The following is a 24,733-nucleotide window of genomic DNA, read 5'->3' as shown; positions in this document are numbered from 1 at the left end:
CTATTATTGAGATAAGTACAGGTATCCCTTGTACAACACGATTTGAAAATTGAGAATATCCCTGTACAACACTACTTCTGGTTTCACTCTAACACAGTTTTGGAAATTCTCCATACAAAATTTCATAATTTTTAAATTTAAACTTCATTATTCAATATTTTTTTTATTCAAGTGAGCATGAGTGTCATCTCAAATTTGCCTGTGTATTTTACAATATTGAAATTTTCAAATTATTTTGTGCTTTTCGTCAGGTTTACCTTAATGAGAACTGATAAGACAAGGAAAAAAAAAATTGCACTAACTTTCCTATCAACCAGGTGTCATTGTTGTTGCTTTCAGACTTTAGTCCTTAAGATTGTAACTGTGTTTTTTTTTTTATAGATTAATCTTTGTAAAGTTTATTTAAACATTTTTTTAGATAAATAGATTTGTTAAATGTTTTTTAACTGTAGGTATTATTATTTATAGATGATTGCTTTGTTTGTAAAATGATAAACGAAATACAGTGGTGTCTTGTTACTTGAACAATTTGATATTCAAACACAAATTCTGGAAAAAAGTTGTTCGGTACTCAATTGAACAAACATAACCCACTAGAACAAATTTTTGATTAATAACATACAGTAATATCCCGCTTAATGCAAGGGATGTGTTCCTAGACAACAAAGCACTAAGCAAAACAGCATTAAACGAGGTCATTTTAACACAGAGTAAATAGGGATAGGGGAACATGCGACCAAAAATAAACAAATTTTACTTTAATTTTAAGTTATTTTTATATTAATTTGTATAATAATATATGTTAAATAACACAAACATATGCACACAGAAATGTAAAGTTCATTTTTTGTGATGAAGGTCCTGACTTTTCTGAAATTCTTGTTTTTTCGCAATAAAGTCATGAAGTTTCATTTGTTGCTTTTTTCTTTCCTTAAGCAAATGTCAGTAGCAGAAGATCGCATCCAAAATGCCTCGTTTTGCTCTTGCACTCCTTTCAAAATCTGAATCATTCGCTACAATTTGATCAATGATTTCGATTATCTTACCAAACTTTTAATAAAGAAATCTGTAGAGAAATTTTTTTGGTTTTTCGTTTTCAGAATCTCTATTTTCCAGTTCCACATGAATTTCATGTTCTGTCAGTTATTGAAGGTCATCATTGGTAAGGCTCTCACCAGAAACCTGCTGTAACTCCTCAATATCCTGCTTGTCTATATCTCCTAGTCCTGCTATATCGATTAGGATGAGTTTGGTCAACCTAACAATACAGCGATAGGCTCTTCTCGTTGAGAATTCTTGGATGCCTTCAGCCATAACTTCTTCTACACTTTGTGCATTTATCAGTTAATTCTTGCCAAGCAAAGCCGTTATTGCCTATGGCATCCATGATGCTATGTTTTTTTTTTTTTTTTTTCAAAATTGCACCAAACAAACATAGATTTAAAGAAAGTACACCTTTTTTGCCACCTTTTGCTAATTTGCTTGTGTTCGCAAATAATCATATTATATACAAATCAATAAAATGCATCAATAATTTAAATCAGTGTAAATTTTGAGCTTTTTTAAGTCTTCGAGCAGACCACGTTATATCAAATCAGTGTTAAGTGAGACAGCATTAAGCGGGGTCTTACTGTATTTTTATTTTGTCATCCATAAAATTTTTTACAATAAAAATAAAAATATGGAAATGTTGATACTCTGATCAAGATCAACAAAAAAAGCTGAGATCACGATGATACTTTGTAAAAAGAAAACATCCAGTCAGCAAATTTAAATTTCCGCCAGTGCTGTGGCACTGCAATCTTTAGCTATGTCTTGGGCTACTCAAATATTTAAATTTTTTGATACTAAATTAACTTCTGAAGTATAATTTTTTTTATTGTTTTTATATTTTTCAATATATTTATTTTGTTTGTACAAAATAAAAAAATAATTTTTAACGATACAATAGTCTTTGTTAGGCTTAACATCAACGAAAATTCAACGCAAAGCAACACGCAACGGAGAAATATTTCAACACGGGATAAATTAATATATTTTTTCGTACACAATCGGTTATCTGAAATATCGATTTTCCGAACAACCCCAGTCCCCAATTGATTCGGATAATCGATGCTCTACTGTATAGCACTTCTAGTTGTGATTGTTAATTAAGCATTGATTGGAAATAAACTATTAATTGCTTTAATAATTTGAAATATAATAAACTAGCAAATGAGCCCGGCATTGCTCAGGCAAACGATTTGGATGATTTGGTAAATATTGTACATTTGGAAATTAAGTTATTACTGTCAAAAACAAAAAATTGCATCTAAAATAGTACTGTAGAAGCAGTTCCTCAGGTTAAGCCTTAATCCTCTCCCTCTCCCCCGCGGTGGAGAATTTCCAAAAATTCCTTCTTAGTGTGCATTCTCATTGTGTACCCTAACTGTGTATCAAATTTCACCTCTAGGTTCAGCAGTTTGCTCTGGATGATGATGAAATAGATTATTTCATTATATATATATATTTCATTGATGATATCATCTTGAAACAAAAGTATAAACTATGGATACTTTCAAGAATTTTATAATTATAAGAAACAAGAAAAATTTGGATTTAATTTATAATAAAAATAATAATTATTAACAACCCTTTGGGCATGTTGAGCATTGTGACATCACTTGGCACGTGTATATGCAGGATACATAATGAAATTAATGCAATTTTCATATTTTTACAGATATATAAGCCTGACTACAATTATATCTTTGATTTTTACACTTTCTGTATTATTTAATAGTATAAAATACTTGTGGGCAGTGCTGCTGTTTATAGGGTAATTTCAATCTCTCAGAGTAATGTTTAGGGTAGTCTTATATATAGGGTAAATCTAGGGTAAAACTGCTCTGTGATCTGATGCTATTACCCATAGCACCACAAGTTTTGCCAAAAAATCTAGGGTAAAACTGCTCTGTGATCTGATGCTATTACCCATAGCACCACAAGTTTTGCCAAAAAAAGTTTGTCTAAAACCATTCTGTTTTCCCCTATAACTAGAAGATTTAAAGATAGAATGGAAGCTAAAGAAATAAAGCAGATTGGTGCTAGGTAGATGGGTGTACACTGTATATTACACCAGAGTAGGATTTCACTTTTCTCAACCTTCATGCCATTAGACTGTATTGCACACTAAAGTACGGGTACAACTTTGTAAGCTACATTTGTGTAAGACATCGCATAGACATTCTTTAAAAACTGAAACAATTTGTAGACTAATGCATGCTCCAGTATTCAAAAGAAAATATTGTTTTATTTGAACCTTCAAACCAGTGTTAAAATGCAAACATGTATGTAAATAAATAATTTTAAAAACTGATCATTTATGTATTAAAGTACGTTTGAAATCAACTGAATGGCTTACAGTAATACCCCGACTTACGCGAACTCGGAGTTACGCGATTTTCAAATCTCGTCGATTCGTCTTTTGTTTGAGTGCCAAGCAACCCTTGATTACTCACTCCCCCACACTATTGTTCAGCTTACATGTTCGGATGTGTCGCGCGGAATCCTCACATAGCTATAATTTATTTTGTGTTATTTATTTCTGTGTTTGTTATATCTACGGAGACTGGAGAGACTTTACTATGTCATCCAAACGAAGTAGAACTAATTCTTCTGCATCAAACAAGAAAAGAAAAACTTTATCTTTGGAATGTAAAGTTAACATTGGGTACATTCGTAAAGTCGAACGAGTTAAACGAGAATGACGTCATCGTTATTCCTATTTCGTTAGACTTTTTGAATGATTCGTTACTAACACGTTTAACTCATTTGACTATGAACGTACCCTTATTAAAGACTTCGATACAAAAATGAAAATTTGTGAATTGGCAAAGAAGTTTGATCTACTGGAATTGTCGGTCAGAACAATTATAAAAGGCAAAGAAAAAATTCTCAAAGCTGTGAAAAATGCTCAATCTTTAAATTCAAGCATCATTCGTAAACGTCACNACTCGGTAAGTAATCCTATAATTTTTTGTTTATAGCGTAGTTTATACGGATTATTCCCAAAAAATTATACGTGTTTTGGAAATGTTGAGTGGAATTAGTCTAGAATCGGTTAATTTTATAGAAGAAAACCTTTCAAACAGCCTTAGTCCGTAAACTTCCCACCTATCGGGCTGCGATTGGCTCATGTATTTAATCACTCCTACAACGTAAAATTCGATTAACGTGGAACGTATCTAAGTGTTATAGGGGGGTCTACTGTATATATAACATTAACAACCCAATTTATTTGCATCACTAAACAATCTGCTGGTTAGCCTTGAGCAATTTCAAGGCAAGTAAATAAATTAAATACAAATCAATTTCACTAGAGGTAGGATGTTATGTTGCTATCTCATGATAAATTTAATAATTAGAAATTAATTAATTGTAATTTAGAAAATTCTAGAATAAAAGAATCAGCCCAGAATTTAATTTGGAATATTATTCCAGAACATATCTAAGCTCTCAATTTCATTATAGATACCACTACAATTGGTGAAAAACATCTTTTACCAACTGTAGTGATGGCTATGATGAAATCAATAGCCCCATCTTGTAACCCCTTGGAGTCTAACATTTTGGTTCAATGACTTTATAGGATGCATATTTTTATAGATATTTCAGTGGATTGATTAAAATGGACCACCCTGTATAGTTTTTGCTGTTTTTGTTTCCTTTATGTTTAAATTTTTATTTTGTGTATCAATTCAAAATAAAATTTGTTATAATAAAACTTTTTTATTTTAATTTAAAGCCTGTGCTTAATTCATTGTACAAATATATTATAATACAAATAAAATGTTTTGATATATAAAATAATTAAAAAGTAGTTTTCATAATCATATTTTTTACAAATAGGTCCCAGGAATTCCCAGAAATAGAAAAAATTGTCTCAGAAACAGAAAAATAACCAAGACTCAGAAACCCTAGTATACACTGATTTTCAAAATTATCAATTATAAACAAAAAATAAGTAAAGTTTTGTTCTTTATTATGCTTTATCCACATTTACAACACAACCTATTTATCTCTGATATTCAGACAAATACAAAAATTTGCACTAAACCTCAACAACTTTTTCCTTTATTATTACTTAAAGCAATTTTTGATCTAACAAAAATAATTTGTATAATAAACAATAAATATCTGAAGTACAGTTTAATAAATAATTCTAGACATAATGAAAAATTTCCAGGTACAAGCAAATTATTAATTTGTAAATATGTAAAGTTATGTACACTTATTTGAAAATGCTATAAATATTGTACTTCATTAAGATTTTAATTTTTAACAAAAATATGAATCTTAACCGTTAAAGTTTATTTAACATTTTAAAACATCCACATCATTTTTTAAATTTTCTATTTGAAATAATTCGTTAAAAATAATTTTGAAATGCAATAGTTATAAAATAAATTTTAAAGAAAACTATAAAAAATGATTTTTCATTAGATAGAACAAAATAAAATAAAACTGTTACCTTTTCAAAAATATTTTTTTGTGGAATGTATTCAAGTATCACAATTCGACCAGAATCTGATCCAATCACGAGGTAATCTGAGGATGAAATAATCATAAATATTAATTTTCATAAAATATCAAAATTAATTTAATTATCATCATTATTAAAAATACACCAAATTATATCAAGTTCTTAATTAATACATAAATGAAATAATTTGAATTTAAGTGAGTGCTTACATTTAGAAAAACAAACTTCAAATATCATTCCAGTTTGTTTTTTTAAATTAATTAATTACTTAAATAATTAAAGTATCAATTGATCAATAGATGATAACATATTTTAATATTAAATTATTCCAATTATTAATTATTTTATTATAAAAATCAGGGCTGTGGAGTCGGAGTCATGGAGTTTTGGTCTTTTGGCCGGAGTCAGAGTCGTCAAAAAATCTGCCGACTCCGACTCCCTTTTTACTTACCAACTTGTTATTTATATGAAACAGAGTCAGAGTTGGAGTCAATAGATTTTTATGCGACTCCGCAGCCCTGATAAAAATAGTAATTCAGTAGAGTTTTGATAAATTATTAATAATTTACTTCCTTTAAGTGGTTGGTGTTTTCAAAAATTAATATAATTATTAATGAAAATTAATGATTATAGATTAAATTTTTGCAACATTGATGATAATTTATTCATTATACAGTAAAAACTACAAAAGGCAAAAACCTCCTTAAAATGAAAACTTATGAAAGGCAGAAATTTGCATTTATGCCAATATTAATGTCAAATTTTTTCCTACAAAATAACATTCCTAAGGCAAAACCTGTAAAATGTGAACAGAATGCTATATACATTATACAGCTGCTTTAATACATGTTAGTTAGAACCTGTAAGACAGAAATCTAAGTAAGTATTGAATTGAAAAGTTTAACAAAAATATTAGGTATAAAATCAACAAATCAACTCTACTGATATTTGTTTTGCTTGTGTCATAATGGATTTTATGGAACAGTTTAGTTAGATATCATAACTGACATTAGCAAGTTTGTAAATTATTTTAAAAAAAAATAATAATAATAAATATGATTAAGGTATAACAACACCTCAGCACAAACTCAGTTAATATGATTAACAAGAACCTAATTTAGAATGAGCAAATATTTATTGTGGCATTGTCACAGTGCCAGGCTGCAATTTTTAATCATATTTTTGATTTAAAATATACAAGGTGCGTTCCATAAGTAATGCGACTAATTTTTTCATGACATGACGATATGCCATAGCTAGTTCTAACTTGCTGTGCTAGGTGGTGTGAGGTGTTAGCTTCAAAACTCGCCCAGTCTTGTTTGCCTCCAAGCTGCCGGCATGTGAGGACGTTTGTTCCCGTGAACCCCGTTTTGAGTTAATGTAACACAGAATGATGTATCATTTTGTGGAGCAACATCACGCTATCAAATTTTACGTTAAACTTGGGAAGTCCGCCACCTAAACTTTTACATTAATTCAGCAGGCCTTTGGGAGTGATTGCTTCTCCAAATCACAAGTTTTTCAATGGCACAAGTTGTTCAAGGATGGCCGAGAGGAGGTCACAGACAAACCTTGCAGTGGATGTCCATCAACCTCCCGAATTGTCTTCTTTGACATCAGAGGCATTAACCACCATGAATTCGTATCTGTCAGGACCACTGTAAATGCAGCTTTCTAATTGAAAGTGTTCAAAAGACTGAAATCCTAGTCACGCGCTGCCGAAGGACATCAAGGACACACGGAAATTTCATCACGACAACGCACCAAGCCACAGCACCTTCACTGTCAACGATTTCCTAGCCAGGACCCACACACCATTGGTTCCACAGCCACCTTACAGTCCTGATCTGGCTCCTGCCAACTTTTTTTTTGTTTCCCCGCATGAAAGGGAAACATTGGGACACGATTTAAAACATCAAGGCTTATGTTACATCAGCTCTAAAGGACATTCCAGAGAAGGCCTTCCAGGCCTGGAAACACCGCCTTCACAACTGTATCGATGCAGGAGGGTGCTATTTCGAAGATTTTTGATTAATTGTAAAAATATGTTCAATAAATGATTTTTTATGAATTTGGTCGCATTACTTATGGAACGCACCTTGTATGCTCTCCACCTCAAATTAGTAGTGTCTTGCCTCTGTACATTTATCATACCTTTCCTGTTAGCAATAGACTCATGCCAGTCATCTAACTCCTTTCAGGAAAATTTTTGAATTGAAATAACCTGATTTCCAGTTTGCATCAGAAGTTTGTATATAGATAATCAAGCCTCCTGCCCCAAAACTTCCTATATCTGATCTCAGCTTTCATCTATCTAACTTCATTCTTGAGATTACGGAAGAGCAGGCAGACAGATGACAGTGGAAATTTATAGGTCTACAATTTTTTCAAATTGTACCCAACAACAAAGTAAAATTTGTTAAAAACTAGTAAACTTTAACAAGTAATATAAAATACATGCATTAAATCTTACAACAGATTTAGTATGACAAATAATAATCTTTTAGCTGTGAGCTACAATTCTGGACCAACTGAGAGCTGAGCTTACCATCAAAATCCTGAGCTGTAGCTCAGCTCAGCTCATTTGGTATAACTCTACTTAAGAGTACTGAATGGAATCTAAAAATGTATACTTTTAGTGAAACAACACACAGAAGTTTCATTTAAAACAAATATATATTTTTTTTCATTTGGCATAAAGAAGGTACAGAAAATAAAACATGCATTCATCTATATAATTATAGATGAATGTATGTTTTATTTTCTGTACCTTTTTCTTATTTATTTTGAGGTCAATTCAATGATTGTAGCAACCTACTATAGCTAGACTAAAAATTGATAAAAAGTACATACACATTTTGAACCAATAATTACTTTCCTGTACTACTGCCTAAAACAGAAAGCCTGCCTAATTTGGAAAGTTCCCATGTAATTTTAGCTTTCACAAGTTTTACTGTATATAAAAAAATAAACTGACAATTAAAATGCTAATTATGATAATTGAAAACTATGTTACAATAATGAAAAAAGAAAAATATACAAACATGTTTCATTTTTGTAATAATTTAGAGATATAAATACATCTTATTTTAAAATTATTCACCTTTAGAACCACCTGTCAATCTAAATGCCATCATCGATCTTATTACTCCAAATATTTCAACTGTAAGTAATGTATGTACTTTTCCTGTATTTGCATCTGGTCTTAAAAGTTCCAGAATTTTTCCTCTAGAAACAGCAATTTCTTGTTGTTTTGTACCAGAAAAATTACCATGAACAGCATGTGTTATGCCAGTAGCTCTCTGAAGCGTTAAATTATAGAGAAACATTTCTGTATTCCTAAATTCCAATTACGTCCAATACTGTAAAAAGAAATAAAAACAACTCATTAGAATATTAAATTTGATTTTATAATTAAATTAAATATTCTAATTAAGTAAAATTATATACGGAATATTAAAAAGTATAATTATTATATTTGAATATATATAAAAAGAGTTGTAATAATTTTTGATTAGCTAGATTCTACAAATTATCAAAATCTACTAGGCTATTATTGAGATAAGTACAGGTATCCCTTGTACAACACGATTTGAAAATTGAGAATATCCCTGTACAACACTACTTCTGGTTTCACTCTAACACAGTTTTGGAAATTCTCCATACAAAATTTCATAATTTTTAAATTTAAACTTCATTATTCAATATTTTTTTTATTCAAGTGAGCATGAGTGTCATCTCAAATTTGCCTGTGTATTTTACAATATTGAAATTTTCAAATTATTTTGTGCTTTTCGTCAGGTTTACCTTAATGAGAACTGATAAGACAAGGAAAAAAAAAATTGCACTAACTTTCCTATCAACCAGGTGTCATTGTTGTTGCTTTCAGACTTTAGTCCTTAAGATTGTAACTGTGTTTTTTTTTTTATAGATTAATCTTTGTAAAGTTTATTTAAACATTTTTTTAGATAAATAGATTTGTTAAATGTTTTTTAACTGTAGGTATTATTATTTATAGATGATTGCTTTGTTTGTAAAATGATAAACGAAATACAGTGGTGTCTTGTTACTTGAACAATTTGATATTCAAACACAAATTCTGGAAAAAAGTTGTTCGGTACTCAATTGAACAAACATAACCCACTAGAACAAATTTTTGATTAATAACATACAGTAATATCCCGCTTAATGCAAGGGATGTGTTCCTAGACAACAAAGCACTAAGCAAAACAGCATTAAACGAGGTCATTTTAACACAGAGTAAATAGGGATAGGGGAACATGCGACCAAAAATAAACAAATTTTACTTTAATTTTAAGTTATTTTTATATTAATTTGTATAATAATATATGTTAAATAACACAAACATATGCACACAGAAATGTAAAGTTCATTTTTTGTGATGAAGGTCCTGACTTTTCTGAAATTCTTGTTTTTTCGCAATAAAGTCATGAAGTTTCATTTGTTGCTTTTTTCTTTCCTTAAGCAAATGTCAGTAGCAGAAGATCGCATCCAAAATGCCTCGTTTTGCTCTTGCACTCCTTTCAAAATCTGAATCATTCGCTACAATTTGATCAATGATTTCGATTATCTTACCAAACTTTTAATAAAGAAATCTGTAGAGAAATTTTTTTGGTTTTTCGTTTTCAGAATCTCTATTTTCCAGTTCCACATGAATTTCATGTTCTGTCAGTTATTGAAGGTCATCATTGGTAAGGCTCTCACCAGAAACCTGCTGTAACTCCTCAATATCCTGCTTGTCTATATCTCCTAGTCCTGCTATATCGATTAGGATGAGTTTGGTCAACCTAACAATACAGCGATAGGCTCTTCTCGTTGAGAATTCTTGGATGCCTTCAGCCATAACTTCTTCTACACTTTGTGCATTTATCAGTTAATTCTTGCCAAGCAAAGCCGTTATTGCCTATGGCATCCATGATGCTATGTTTTTTTTTTTTTTTTTTCAAAATTGCACCAAACAAACATAGATTTAAAGAAAGTACACCTTTTTTGCCACCTTTTGCTAATTTGCTTGTGTTCGCAAATAATCATATTATATACAAATCAATAAAATGCATCAATAATTTAAATCAGTGTAAATTTTGAGCTTTTTTAAGTCTTCGAGCAGACCACGTTATATCAAATCAGTGTTAAGTGAGACAGCATTAAGCGGGGTCTTACTGTATTTTTATTTTGTCATCCATAAAATTTTTTACAATAAAAATAAAAATATGGAAATGTTGATACTCTGATCAAGATCAACAAAAAAAGCTGAGATCACGATGATACTTTGTAAAAAGAAAACATCCAGTCAGCAAATTTAAATTTCCGCCAGTGCTGTGGCACTGCAATCTTTAGCTATGTCTTGGGCTACTCAAATATTTAAATTTTTTGATACTAAATTAACTTCTGAAGTATAATTTTTTTTATTGTTTTTATATTTTTCAATATATTTATTTTGTTTGTACAAAATAAAAAAATAATTTTTAACGATACAATAGTCTTTGTTAGGCTTAACATCAACGAAAATTCAACGCAAAGCAACACGCAACGGAGAAATATTTCAACACGGGATAAATTAATATATTTTTTCGTACACAATCGGTTATCTGAAATATCGATTTTCCGAACAACCCCAGTCCCCAATTGATTCGGATAATCGATGCTCTACTGTATAGCACTTCTAGTTGTGATTGTTAATTAAGCATTGATTGGAAATAAACTATTAATTGCTTTAATAATTTGAAATATAATAAACTAGCAAATGAGCCCGGCATTGCTCAGGCAAACGATTTGGATGATTTGGTAAATATTGTACATTTGGAAATTAAGTTATTACTGTCAAAAACAAAAAATTGCATCTAAAATAGTACTGTAGAAGCAGTTCCTCAGGTTAAGCCTTAATCCTCTCCCTCTCCCCCGCGGTGGAGAATTTCCAAAAATTCCTTCTTAGTGTGCATTCTCATTGTGTACCCTAACTGTGTATCAAATTTCACCTCTAGGTTCAGCAGTTTGCTCTGGATGATGATGAAATAGATTATTTCATTATATATATATTTCATTGATGATATCATCTTGAAACAAAAGTATAAACTATGGATACTTTCAAGAATTTTATAATTATAAGAAACAAGAAAAATTTGGATTTAATTTATAATAAAAATAATAATTATTAACAACCCTTTGGGCATGTTGAGCATTGTGACATCACTTGGCACGTGTATATGCAGGATACATAATGAAATTAATGCAATTTTCATATTTTTACAGATATATAAGCCTGACTACAATTATATCTTTGATTTTTACACTTTCTGTATTATTTAATAGTATAAAATACTTGTGGGCAGTGCTGCTGTTTATAGGGTAATTTCAATCTCTCAGAGTAATGTTTAGGGTAGTCTTATATATAGGGTAAATCTAGGGTAAAACTGCTCTGTGATCTGATGCTATTACCCATAGCACCACAAGTTTTGCCAAAAAATCTAGGGTAAAACTGCTCTGTGATCTGATGCTATTACCCATAGCACCACAAGTTTTGCCAAAAAAAGTTTGTCTAAAACCATTCTGTTTTCCCCTATAACTAGAAGATTTAAAGATAGAATGGAAGCTAAAGAAATAAAGCAGATTGGTGTTAGGTAGATGGGTGTACACTGTATATTACACCAGAGTAGGATTTCACTTTTCTCAACCTTCATGCCATTAGACTGTATTGCACACTAAAGTACGGGTACAACTTTGTAAGCTACATTTGTGTAAGACATCGCATAGACATTCTTTAAAAACTGAAACAATTTGTAGACTAATGCATGCTCCAGTATTCAAAAGAAAATATTGTTTTATTTGAACCTTCAAACCAGTGTTAAAATGCAAACATGTATGTAAATAAATAATTTTAAAAACTGATCATTTATGTATTAAAGTACGTTTGAAATCAACTGAATGGCTTACAGTAATACCCCGACTTACGCGAACTCGGAGTTACGCGATTTTCAAATCTCGTCGATTCGTCTTTTGTTTGAGTGCCAAGCAACCCTTGATTACTCACTCCCCCACACTATTGTTCAGCTTACATGTTCGGATGTGTCGCGCGGAATCCTCACATAGCTATAATTTATTTTGTGTTATTTATTTCTGTGTTTGTTATATCTACGGAGACTGGAGAGACTTTACTATGTCATCCAAACGAAGTAGAACTAATTCTTCTGCATCAAACAAGAAAAGAAAAACTTTATCTTTGGAATGTAAAGTTAACATTGGGTACATTCGTAAAGTCGAACGAGTTAAACGAGAATGACGTCATCGTTATTCCTATTTCGTTAGACTTTTTGAATGATTCGTTACTAACACGTTTAACTCATTTGACTATGAACGTACCCTTATTAAAGACTTCGATACAAAAATGAAAATTTGTGAATTGGCAAAGAAGTTTGATCTACTGGAATTGTCGGTCAGAACAATTATAAAAGGCAAAGAAAAAATTCTCAAAGCTGTGAAAAATGCTCAATCTTTAAATTCAAGCATCATTCGTAAACGTCACAGTATTATCGCTGAGATGGAAACAATGTTAAAATTATGGCGTGATAATCAAGTAAATGTGAAAAATTGTAAAATAATATAGGCCTAATTTGTTATACATATGTATTATCTAAGATTTTATTAAATATTTTTTTCTAAATTATTGTTTTCTTTAGTCTCCGGCCCCAATTAAAAATTATTTGTATGTATTTATATGCGAAATTATATCCCGACTTATGTGAATTCGACTTACGCGATTAATGCTCGGTCCCACCTATCATGTAAGTTCGGGGTATTACTGTATTTAATTTTCTAAAATACACAACACACGTTGAAAGTGAATTAATTAAAACTAAGTTAAATAACTGTATTCATTTGACTTACAGATATATTTTATGATTATTTAAATACTAGGCGAGAGTTTTTTCTTTTGCCAAATTGGGATTACCAAACTAAAACATCAATTATCTCCATATCAGACATAAATTAATACATCTGATAAAGCCTAAAACTCCTAAGACATCTTAGTTATTAAGATTTTTTAAAAACAATGAATTAAGAATTATTCTGATTATTATTTCACGATAATAGTACACGAATCTGCATCATATAATTGTCTATTTTTTTATTTGAGCAAGAGCTCAAGCTTGGAGAGTTTTCTCAATTTAAGGTAATCTAGGGTAAAACGAAAGTGCTGTCAGGGTAGTTCCATCAGGAGCAAGTAGCAGCACTGCTTGTGGGTTTAAAAAAAAATGAGATTTTTATTTATATTTTTTGTAATTTATCTGTAAACGCAAAAAACTTATCAAATTTCAACTCATTATAAATCATTTCAACTTTCACTTATTGACAGCTTTGTTAAATTTCACAGGATTGTATTATCTTTTAACTTTGTAGTAAAGTTTTGTTTATTTTCTCAGACAAAAGCAATAGACTCTGCTGGTCTCCCACTGTGAAGGACAACAAACTGCTAATCCTTTTATTACTTTGTTTTCAAAAACTCCCTTCTCTGTCAGTAGCGTGTCAAATGACTAACAAATTGCTTTCTGGCACTCAGAGGAATGTTTTCTTTTAGATTTAACAACTAGTATTGACAGTAATGAATTCTTTAATTTTATTTTTAATAATTTAAAAAATATTAATAAAATTACCAAATAAATGTTTGGGTCACAATTACTAAATGGTATTGCTATGTAATGAACATAAATTTTAATTGTTGCAAAAATTGAAAACATTAAATTTCTTATTATGCTATGATCGCAAGAAAGCAGGGTGATAACACCAAAGTAAGAAAATTGCGTTGTCAAAAATAGCTGCAATGACGTATTTGAAATGAATTGAGATTGGTCTGATCATTCAAACCAGGAGAAAAAGATAGAATGCGTAGCATTGTGGTAAAGTTTAAATATTCTACATTGTTATTTTATTGAATCACAACTGTTATGTACAACAATTGAGAGTAACAGTGCTCTCATGCTGTGAGAGAATTTACTGCAGATGGTAGTAAGGTATTGTTTTTCATAAAATTTCTCTGAAAGAAGTCATAACTTGAAAACTACAGTAGGAATTGTTTCAGAACATATCAGTTGAGGAATACTATAAAGCCTGCAGTTCAACTGTTATTTTTGAGAAATTCAATAAAAAAAAAAAAAAAAAAAAAAACATTATATATCTGCAGGATACATATGCCCCAGAATGTGGGTTAAATGTTATGTAATTGCAAATTAAAAATTTTGCAATTATGGTGTTTTCTATAGCAGCACAGTTTAACTAGAGTTTTATGTCACAATAAAATATTGGGATTTTCTTTGTATTCAGCATATTTTGAGAATATAGGGCTGTGCTAACATTTTCTTAATTTGATTAACATTTTTCACAACTAATTAGTCAAAGAATTATTCTTAGCAGTGGATGCCCTAAATTTAATGAGTAGCTTTTAAGTTTCTTTCATAATCTAAAAAGATACAAAGATAAACATCCAAACCCTATAGTTATATATTAATGCCAAACAATTGCAGAATTGTATTGGGCTATACTACTACTACTAATTAAATGCCAAGTAATTTGGCACTAGAGAAAGGTGTTAGGCAACATCTGTTGCTAACTTTAATAATTATAATTAAATTAATATTTTAATAATTAATTTAGAAGGTTCTGAAAAAAAAAATTGACCCAAAGCAGGACTCAAATCCACAACTCCTGTTTACCGAGCAGTCACATTGCCAGTTATGTTACCCAGACCTTTGATCCTCACTTCCAAACTTATTAATTTAGATATAACCATACTTGGTTACTTATGGTGCTAACTGGAGACAACTCAGTGCCTATGGCCTATAACTCCCACTATGGCACTCAGCCAGCTATTCCATGTTGAGATAGAAGTGATAGCTGGATGATTGCAGTGGAAATTACAGGACATAGGCACTGAGTCATCTCTAGCCTACACTGTAAGTAACAGAGTACAGTACTTTTTATATTCTATAGGATCTTCTGATATCCAAAATATATAAACTAATGTTTTATTTTTTATTTTTTTTTTTGCTTCCTTAGTTATCTTGACATTTAAAAAATGGACTTTATATGTACATAATTGTTCCTTACTAAGTTTGAGACCCAAGATGGATAGGTGTCAAGGTCTGATAAGTGTTTTATTATAACAATGTTTACTTGTAACAAGGATATCATCTATTTATCTTCTACACAATATGATATTGTCTTTTAAGGATCACTGGAAACTGTCTTCTGTTATTTTTACTATAATCTCAACAATAGTATAGAGGATACTACATAGAAAATTCTATCAAAATCAAATACCTGGTGTAGGATAATACAGAGCACCTCAAAAAGATCTTTTAAGGAAATATTCCTATTGTATTCTTACTAATAGGTATTATTTAAATTACTAACTACAGTGGGTGATCGGTTAATGAACAAATCGGATAACAAACACTTTTGCGAAAGATTTTTATGTTCGGACAACGAACATAGGATCAGATAATGAACACCCCACAGAACAAACACAAAAAGAAGCGACGTAAAATAATGAATACCGATTAGTCTTCCCTTGTCTTTGGGCAACAATTCAAAACTTTTTGGTGTGTGAGAGATGTCGACATCGACGCTCAAGCCGGTATATACTGATCAGATAGTATTCCTCCAAACTTTGAAACTCTCCCTTGTAATTCCAGCTTTTTATTTTTCTGACAAAACAATTCTATTATATATTCACGAGACTGTCGGGTAGGCACTCGTTATAAAAAATATAATATTTTTTATAATGCATTAATGAAAGTCTAAAAATCAATTGTTAAATTATTAAACTTGGTAGAGAGTTTTAATACACTAAAAATGTTCATCATCATTACTGAAGTCTTCTCTACCCGTTGGCTGGTTGTCCTCTCGAGTTCTGGTCCTCTTCTGTTGTTGCTGTTATAAGTGATTCTGATTCACTGTAACCATCATTTATAGGTAAGTTGCTGAAGCTTTATTTCACTGTCAGATTTTTAGTTCTGGTTATAAAGGTCATCAAGCTTCTATACAATTCCTTTTTGTTTATTAAATCCTTTTCTTCAGGAGGCCATTTGTTGCTGTAGGTAAGGCAGTCTCTAAAGAGGGTCTCGCAACTGTCACTGAACCTGGAGAATTCGAATAAAAAGTGATGAACATTATCTTTACTATTATTGATTTCACAGATACTATTGTCCTTCTTTTTGAATCTATACAAGTAGGATCTGAAGTTTCCATGACCCTTGAAGTTTGAGTTAATTCAAATGAGGGGTTGAAGAACTTTGTTTCTTTTCCTTGTTATTATATTGGGTATAAAAGAGAAAGTTTGGTATCTGTCATCACCGACTCGTTCCATTCATTTTGCCACACATCCATGAGAATTTGATTTGTTTGATTTCCTTTCTTATTTCCTGTAGGGGGATTCTTTTGTAAGTAATTGGAGTATTTGCTGAAGCTGTTGTCTTCACTAGATGATCTGCTGTCTCATTACCCAGGTGATCCCTATGCCCTGGAATCCATTGGAATACTATTTTTATAGTTTTGCTAAGGTCTTGTGCAATTTTGATAGTTTCTGTGGCAAGTAATGAATTGTTTTTCTTGTTTTGCAATACGAAAAGAACCACTTTGTAGTCCGTGTTTATTGCTATAGAGCCTTTAAGGTAATTAAGGTTTCCTTGAATATAATTTAGAGCCCTGTAGATGGCTCAGAGCTCTGCTTGGATAATATTACAGTAAGGAGCCATTCTAAAGCTGGCTTTGTATATTGTTTTTCCTTCTTGTGTTTCTACTAATAACTCCTGTTCCTGTTGGCCTGTTGGAGGTCTGTTGGTTGGCCTGTGTATGCATTCCAGTTTTTGCTTCTGTTTCCATCGTTTACAAATTCTAAACTGACATAGTAACTGTTTTCGTCTGATGGGTGGATATAATATTTATTATTTCTAGTGTAGCTGCTGTCCCTGTCAATTCCGTGTTCTCTAATGTTTTTGATCTATGCAATTGTCCTTCATTTCCACTTTTTCAATGTTCATGTTATGTGAAAAAATTGTGGAAGATTTCCATGCAGACATATGTCTGTCTTTATATGTAAATATAAGAAATCCATTCTCCATAGAAAGTTATGATTTACCATTAAATATTTTAAATTTGAAAACATTTGTAATTAATATATAAATTAGTTTTTAAAATCAAAATATAAAAAATGTAAATGGAATGTTTAGTTATTAAAAAATCATTCAATTTTTCTTTTATGGAGTGGAATGGGGTAGAGTGAAAGTTGGAAAGTGGTAGTATTAATCATTTTCAAATGTCATTGGGTACATTCCACTATGCACCAAACATCACATTGGTGAATTGCAATGTACTAAAATATGTTCTGATATTCACTGATGAACTTATCAGTACAGCAACCAATGCACTGTCCACTCACTAGGAAGTGGATATGGTCAGACCTTTCAAAGCAATATGGCTGCCTTCACAATTATATTTAGCAACTTTAAAAAATAACAATAAAAACTGAATAAGACTGTTACTATGTGATAGTATTAATCTCATACATTGTCATTAAATATCATTTCATAATGATTAAAAACATTTTTACTATCCAAAAATTCCAGTAAAAGCTTATGTTGTGGCTGAGACTGATGCATACCAGACCATACACATTTAATCAGTTGTTGAAATCTGACAACCCTAGTTGTAACACAAAAACGTCATTGCATCAACATATCATCCACAACTCAAGTAATTAGTAAAGCACAGTTTTATTTCATTGGCTGCATTCAGCAGAGTCAACAGTTGTAACTGAGCAAAGGTGTGTCAATTAGTAGCTGTTATGTAGTTACATCTGTTGAATGATGAGTGACGTGCATTTGAACAAAAAGCAGCCATCATTGGTCAGTTTCAGGAAGTGATAAATAGCATAAATGAAAGACACTACTAAATATGACATCAAAATACCAAACACGTTCCAAAACAATGCTACTGTAGAGGGCGTTCAGCAGAAAAATACTCAACAGCTTTGAAACTGTTGAGTCTGCTGAACACAGCAATTTAAGATATATAGAGATAAGGTAGCACAACTCACTCTAGCGAGAAAAATGCCACTGCACATGACGTCACCATTGAGAAACTTGATTCACTACCGCTCTGTAACACGTGCTGTTTATGTCAGAAATGCAATCTTAGAGAAATGAATGCACCACAAAACTCACACAATGGTTAATAAATACATACAATTGTTAATATGGTGCTATTCAAAATCAAATTAATTAATTTAATTATCCCTGTAAACTTATTCTACATAACATGCCACAATTCACTCGTATGATAAAACTAATTAGAGAAAAAGTATTCTACAAGCAATTAAATCATTACTTTATCTTATGGCTGCTCCTCAGGCAAATAAACATGAAACAATAAGAAATAAATGTTTTTCCACGATATTTTCCTTTTTAAAGAAGAAAATTCTGAACTTTCATGTAAAGATTTTTAGNTTGGGACACGATTTAAAACATCAAGGCTTATGTTACATCAGCTCTAAAGGACATTCCAGAGAAGGCCTTCCAGGCCTGGAAACACCGCCTTCACAACTGTATCGATGCAGGAGGGTGCTATTTCGAAGATTTTTGATTAATTGTAAAAATATGTTCAATAAATGATTTTTTATGAATTTGGTCGCATTACTTATGGAACGCACCTTGTATGCTCTCCACCTCAAATTAGTAGTGTCTTGCCTCTGTACATTTATCATACCTTTCCTGTTAGCAATAGACTCATGCCAGTCATCTAACTCCTTTCAGGAAAATTTTTGAATTGAAATAACCTGATTTCCAGTTTGCATCAGAAGTTTGTATATAGATAATCAAGCCTCCTGCCCCAAAACTTCCTATATCTGATCTCAGCTTTCATCTATCTAACTTCATTCTTGAGATTACGGAAGAGCAGGCAGACAGATGACAGTGGAAATTTATAGGTCTACAATTTTTTCAAATTGTACCCAACAACAAAGTAAAATTTGTTAAAAACTAGTAAACTTTAACAAGTAATATAAAATACATGCATTAAATCTTACAACAGATTTAGTATGACAAATAATAATCTTTTAGCTGTGAGCTACAATTCTGGACCAACTGAGAGCTGAGCTTACCATCAAAATCCTGAGCTGTAGCTCAGCTCAGCTCATTTGGTATAACTCTACTTAAGAGTACTGAATGGAATCTAAAAATGTATACTTTTAGTGAAACAACACACAGAAGTTTCATTTAAAACAAATATATATTTTTTTTCATTTGGCATAAAGAAGGTACAGAAAATAAAACATGCATTCATCTATATAATTATAGATGAATGTATGTTTTATTTTCTGTACCTTTTTCTTATTTATTTTGAGGTCAATTCAATGATTGTAGCAACCTACTATAGCTAGACTAAAAATTGATAAAAAGTACATACACATTTTGAACCAATAATTACTTTCCTGTACTACTGCCTAAAACAGAAAGCCTGCCTAATTTGGAAAGTTCCCATGTAATTTTAGCTTTCACAAGTTTTACTGTATATAAAAAAATAAACTGACAATTAAAATGCTAATTATGATAATTGAAAACTATGTTACAATAATGAAAAAAGAAAAATATACAAACATGTTTCATTTTTGTAATAATTTAGAGATATAAATACATCTTATTTTAAAATTATTCACCTTTAGAACCACCTGTCAATCTAAATGCCATCATCGATCTTATTACTCCAAATATTTCAACTGTAAGTAATGTATGTACTTTTCCTGTATTTGCATCTGGTCTTAAAAGTTCCAGAATTTTTCCTCTAGAAACAGCAATTTCTTGTTGTTTTGTACCAGAAAAATTACCATGAACAGCATGTGTTATGCCAGTAGCTCTCTGAAGCGTTAAATTATAGAGAAACATTTCTGTATTCCTAAATTCCAATTACGTCCAATACTGTAAAAAGAAATAAAAACAACTCATTAGAATATTAAATTTGATTTTATAATTAAATTAAATATTCTAATTAAGTAAAATTATATACGGAATATTAAAAAGTATAATTATTATATTTGAATATATATAAAAAGAGTTGTAATAATTTTTGATTAGCTAGATTCTACAAATTATCAAAATCTACTAGGCTATTATTGAGATAAGTACAGGTATCCCTTGTACAACACGATTTGAAAATTGAGAATATCCCTGTACAACACTACTTCTGGTTTCACTCTAACACAGTTTTGGAAATTCTCCATACAAAATTTCATAATTTTTAAATTTAAACTTCATTATTCAATATTTTTTTTATTCAAGTGAGCATGAGTGTCATCTCAAATTTGCCTGTGTATTTTACAATATTGAAATTTTCAAATTATTTTGTGCTTTTCGTCAGGTTTACCTTAATGAGAACTGATAAGACAAGGAAAAAAAAAATTGCACTAACTTTCCTATCAACCAGGTGTCATTGTTGTTGCTTTCAGACTTTAGTCCTTAAGATTGTAACTGTGTTTTTTTTTTTATAGATTAATCTTTGTAAAGTTTATTTAAACATTTTTTTAGATAAATAGATTTGTTAAATGTTTTTTAACTGTAGGTATTATTATTTATAGATGATTGCTTTGTTTGTAAAATGATAAACGAAATACAGTGGTGTCTTGTTACTTGAACAATTTGATATTCAAACACAAATTCTGGAAAAAAGTTGTTCGGTACTCAATTGAACAAACATAACCCACTAGAACAAATTTTTGATTAATAACATACAGTAATATCCCGCTTAATGCAAGGGATGTGTTCCTAGACAACAAAGCACTAAGCAAAACAGCATTAAACGAGGTCATTTTAACACAGAGTAAATAGGGATAGGGGAACATGCGACCAAAAATAAACAAATTTTACTTTAATTTTAAGTTATTTTTATATTAATTTGTATAATAATATATGTTAAATAACACAAACATATGCACACAGAAATGTAAAGTTCATTTTTTGTGATGAAGGTCCTGACTTTTCTGAAATTCTTGTTTTTTCGCAATAAAGTCATGAAGTTTCATTTGTTGCTTTTTTCTTTCCTTAAGCAAATGTCAGTAGCAGAAGATCGCATCCAAAATGCCTCGTTTTGCTCTTGCACTCCTTTCAAAATCTGAATCATTCGCTACAATTTGATCAATGATTTCGATTATCTTACCAAACTTTTAATAAAGAAATCTGTAGAGAAATTTTTTTGGTTTTTCGTTTTCAGAATCTCTATTTTCCAGTTCCACATGAATTTCATGTTCTGTCAGTTATTGAAGGTCATCATTGGTAAGGCTCTCACCAGAAACCTGCTGTAACTCCTCAATATCCTGCTTGTCTATATCTCCTAGTCCTGCTATATCGATTAGGATGAGTTTGGTCAACCTAACAATACAGCGATAGGCTCTTCTCGTTGAGAATTCTTGGATGCCTTCAGCCATAACTTCTTCTACACTTTGTGCATTTATCAGTTAATTCTTGCCAAGCAAAGCCGTTATTGCCTATGGCATCCATGATGCTATGTTTTTTTTTTTTTTTTTTCAAAATTGCACCAAACAAACATAGATTTAAAGAAAGTACACCTTTTTTGCCACCTTTTGCTAATTTGCTTGTGTTCGCAAATAATCATATTATATACAAATCAATAAAATGCATCAATAATTTAAATCAGTGTAAATTTTGAGCTTTTTTAAGTCTTCGAGCAGACCACGTTATATCAAATCAGTGTTAAGTGAGACAGCATTAAGCGGGGTCTTACTGTATTTTTATTTTGTCATCCATAAAATTTTTTACAATAAAAATAAAAATATGGAAATGTTGATACTCTGATCAAGATCAACAAAAAAAGCTGAGATCACGATGATACTTTGTAAAAAGAAAACATCCAGTCAGCAAATTTAAATTTCCGCCAGTGCTGTGGCACTGCAATCTTTAGCTATGTCTTGGGCTACTCAAATATTTAAATTTTTTGATACTAAATTAACTTCTGAAGTATAATTTTTTTTATTGTTTTTATATTTTTCAATATATTTATTTTGTTTGTACAAAATAAAAAAATAATTTTTAACGATACAATAGTCTTTGTTAGGCTTAACATCAACGAAAATTCAACGCAAAGCAACACGCAACGGAGAAATATTTCAACACGGGATAAATTAATATATTTTTTCGTACACAATCGGTTATCTGAAATATCGATTTTCCGAACAACCCCAGTCCCCAATTGATTCGGATAATCGATGCTCTACTGTATAGCACTTCTAGTTGTGATTGTTAATTAAGCATTGATTGGAAATAAACTATTAATTGCTTTAATAATTTGAAATATAATAAACTAGCAAATGAGCCCGGCATTGCTCAGGCAAACGATTTGGATGATTTGGTAAATATTGTACATTTGGAAATTAAGTTATTACTGTCAAAAACAAAAAATTGCATCTAAAATAGTACTGTAGAAGCAGTTCCTCAGGTTAAGCCTTAATCCTCTCCCTCTCCCCCGCGGTGGAGAATTTCCAAAAATTCCTTCTTAGTGTGCATTCTCATTGTGTACCCTAACTGTGTATCAAATTTCACCTCTAGGTTCAGCAGTTTGCTCTGGATGATGATGAAATAGATTATTTCATTATATATATATTTCATTGATGATATCATCTTGAAACAAAAGTATAAACTATGGATACTTTCAAGAATTTTATAATTATAAGAAACAAGAAAAATTTGGATTTAATTTATAATAAAAATAATAATTATTAACAACCCTTTGGGCATGTTGAGCATTGTGACATCACTTGGCACGTGTATATGCAGGATACATAATGAAATTAATGCAATTTTCATATTTTTACAGATATATAAGCCTGACTACAATTATATCTTTGATTTTTACACTTTCTGTATTATTTAATAGTATAAAATACTTGTGGGCAGTGCTGCTGTTTATAGGGTAATTTCAATCTCTCAGAGTAATGTTTAGGGTAGTCTTATATATAGGGTAAATCTAGGGTAAAACTGCTCTGTGATCTGATGCTATTACCCATAGCACCACAAGTTTTGCCAAAAAATCTAGGGTAAAACTGCTCTGTGATCTGATGCTATTACCCATAGCACCACAAGTTTTGCCAAAAAAAGTTTGTCTAAAACCATTCTGTTTTCCCCTATAACTAGAAGATTTAAAGATAGAATGGAAGCTAAAGAAATAAAGCAGATTGGTGTTAGGTAGATGGGTGTACACTGTATATTACACCAGAGTAGGATTTCACTTTTCTCAACCTTCATGCCATTAGACTGTATTGCACACTAAAGTACGGGTACAACTTTGTAAGCTACATTTGTGTAAGACATCGCATAGACATTCTTTAAAAACTGAAACAATTTGTAGACTAATGCATGCTCCAGTATTCAAAAGAAAATATTGTTTTATTTGAACCTTCAAACCAGTGTTAAAATGCAAACATGTATGTAAATAAATAATTTTAAAAACTGATCATTTATGTATTAAAGTACGTTTGAAATCAACTGAATGGCTTACAGTAATACCCCGACTTACGCGAACTCGGAGTTACGCGATTTTCAAATCTCGTCGATTCGTCTTTTGTTTGAGTGCCAAGCAACCCTTGATTACTCACTCCCCCACACTATTGTTCAGCTTACATGTTCGGATGTGTCGCGCGGAATCCTCACATAGCTATAATTTATTTTGTGTTATTTATTTCTGTGTTTGTTATATCTACGGAGACTGGAGAGACTTTACTATGTCATCCAAACGAAGTAGAACTAATTCTTCTGCATCAAACAAGAAAAGAAAAACTTTATCTTTGGAATGTAAAGTTAACATTGGGTACATTCGTAAAGTCGAACGAGTTAAACGAGAATGACGTCATCGTTATTCCTATTTCGTTAGACTTTTTGAATGATTCGTTACTAACACGTTTAACTCATTTGACTATGAACGTACCCTTATTAAAGACTTCGATACAAAAATGAAAATTTGTGAATTGGCAAAGAAGTTTGATCTACTGGAATTGTCGGTCAGAACAATTATAAAAGGCAAAGAAAAAATTCTCAAAGCTGTGAAAAATGCTCAATCTTTAAATTCAAGCATCATTCGTAAACGTCACAGTATTATCGCTGAGATGGAAACAATGTTAAAATTATGGCGTAATAA

General features: G+C 30.9%; 1 protein-coding gene across 1 annotated transcript; it reads right to left on the bottom strand.

The window, feature by feature from the left end:
• Nucleotides 1–8,619: 8,619 nt before the first annotated feature.
• On the bottom strand, nucleotides 8,620–20,475 carry LOC111619350 (splicing factor 3B subunit 3-like). The gene is made up of 3 exons (XM_023361060.1): nucleotides 20,250–20,475; nucleotides 20,021–20,099; nucleotides 8,620–8,863 (listed from the first exon to the last, which is right to left on the bottom strand). The coding sequence occupies exons 1-3, from the start codon at nucleotides 20,473–20,475 to the stop codon at nucleotides 8,620–8,622; spliced, it is 549 nt and encodes a 182-aa protein (XP_023216828.1).
• Between the last annotated feature and the right edge of the window lie 4,258 nt (nucleotides 20,476–24,733).

This window comes from Centruroides sculpturatus, unplaced genomic scaffold (genome assembly GCF_000671375.1).
Source record: "Centruroides sculpturatus isolate CEXI.00-Female unplaced genomic scaffold, Cexi_2.0 scaffold174, whole genome shotgun sequence".
Taxonomy (NCBI): Eukaryota; Metazoa; Arthropoda; class Arachnida; order Scorpiones; family Buthidae; genus Centruroides; species Centruroides sculpturatus.
Note: the sequence above shows the minus strand (reverse complement) of the source record. Positions and strands in the feature narration are given on the sequence as shown.

What these genes read in the sequence shown, in the direction of transcription:
- LOC111619350 (XM_023361060.1), bottom strand. Translation starts at nt 20,475, where the DNA reads ATGTTTCTCTATAATTTAACGCTTCAGAGAGCTACTGGCATAACACAT. An exon ending in ATTGACAGGTGGTTCTAAAG is followed by an intron (nt 20,100 to 20,249) that starts GTGAATAATTTT and finishes TTTTATATACAG; the next exon opens with TAAAACTTGTGAAAGCTAAA. An exon ending in TTAGGCAGTAGTACAGGAAA is followed by an intron (nt 8,864 to 20,020) that starts GTAATTATTGGT and finishes ATTGGAATTTAG; the next exon opens with GAATACAGAAATGTTTCTCT.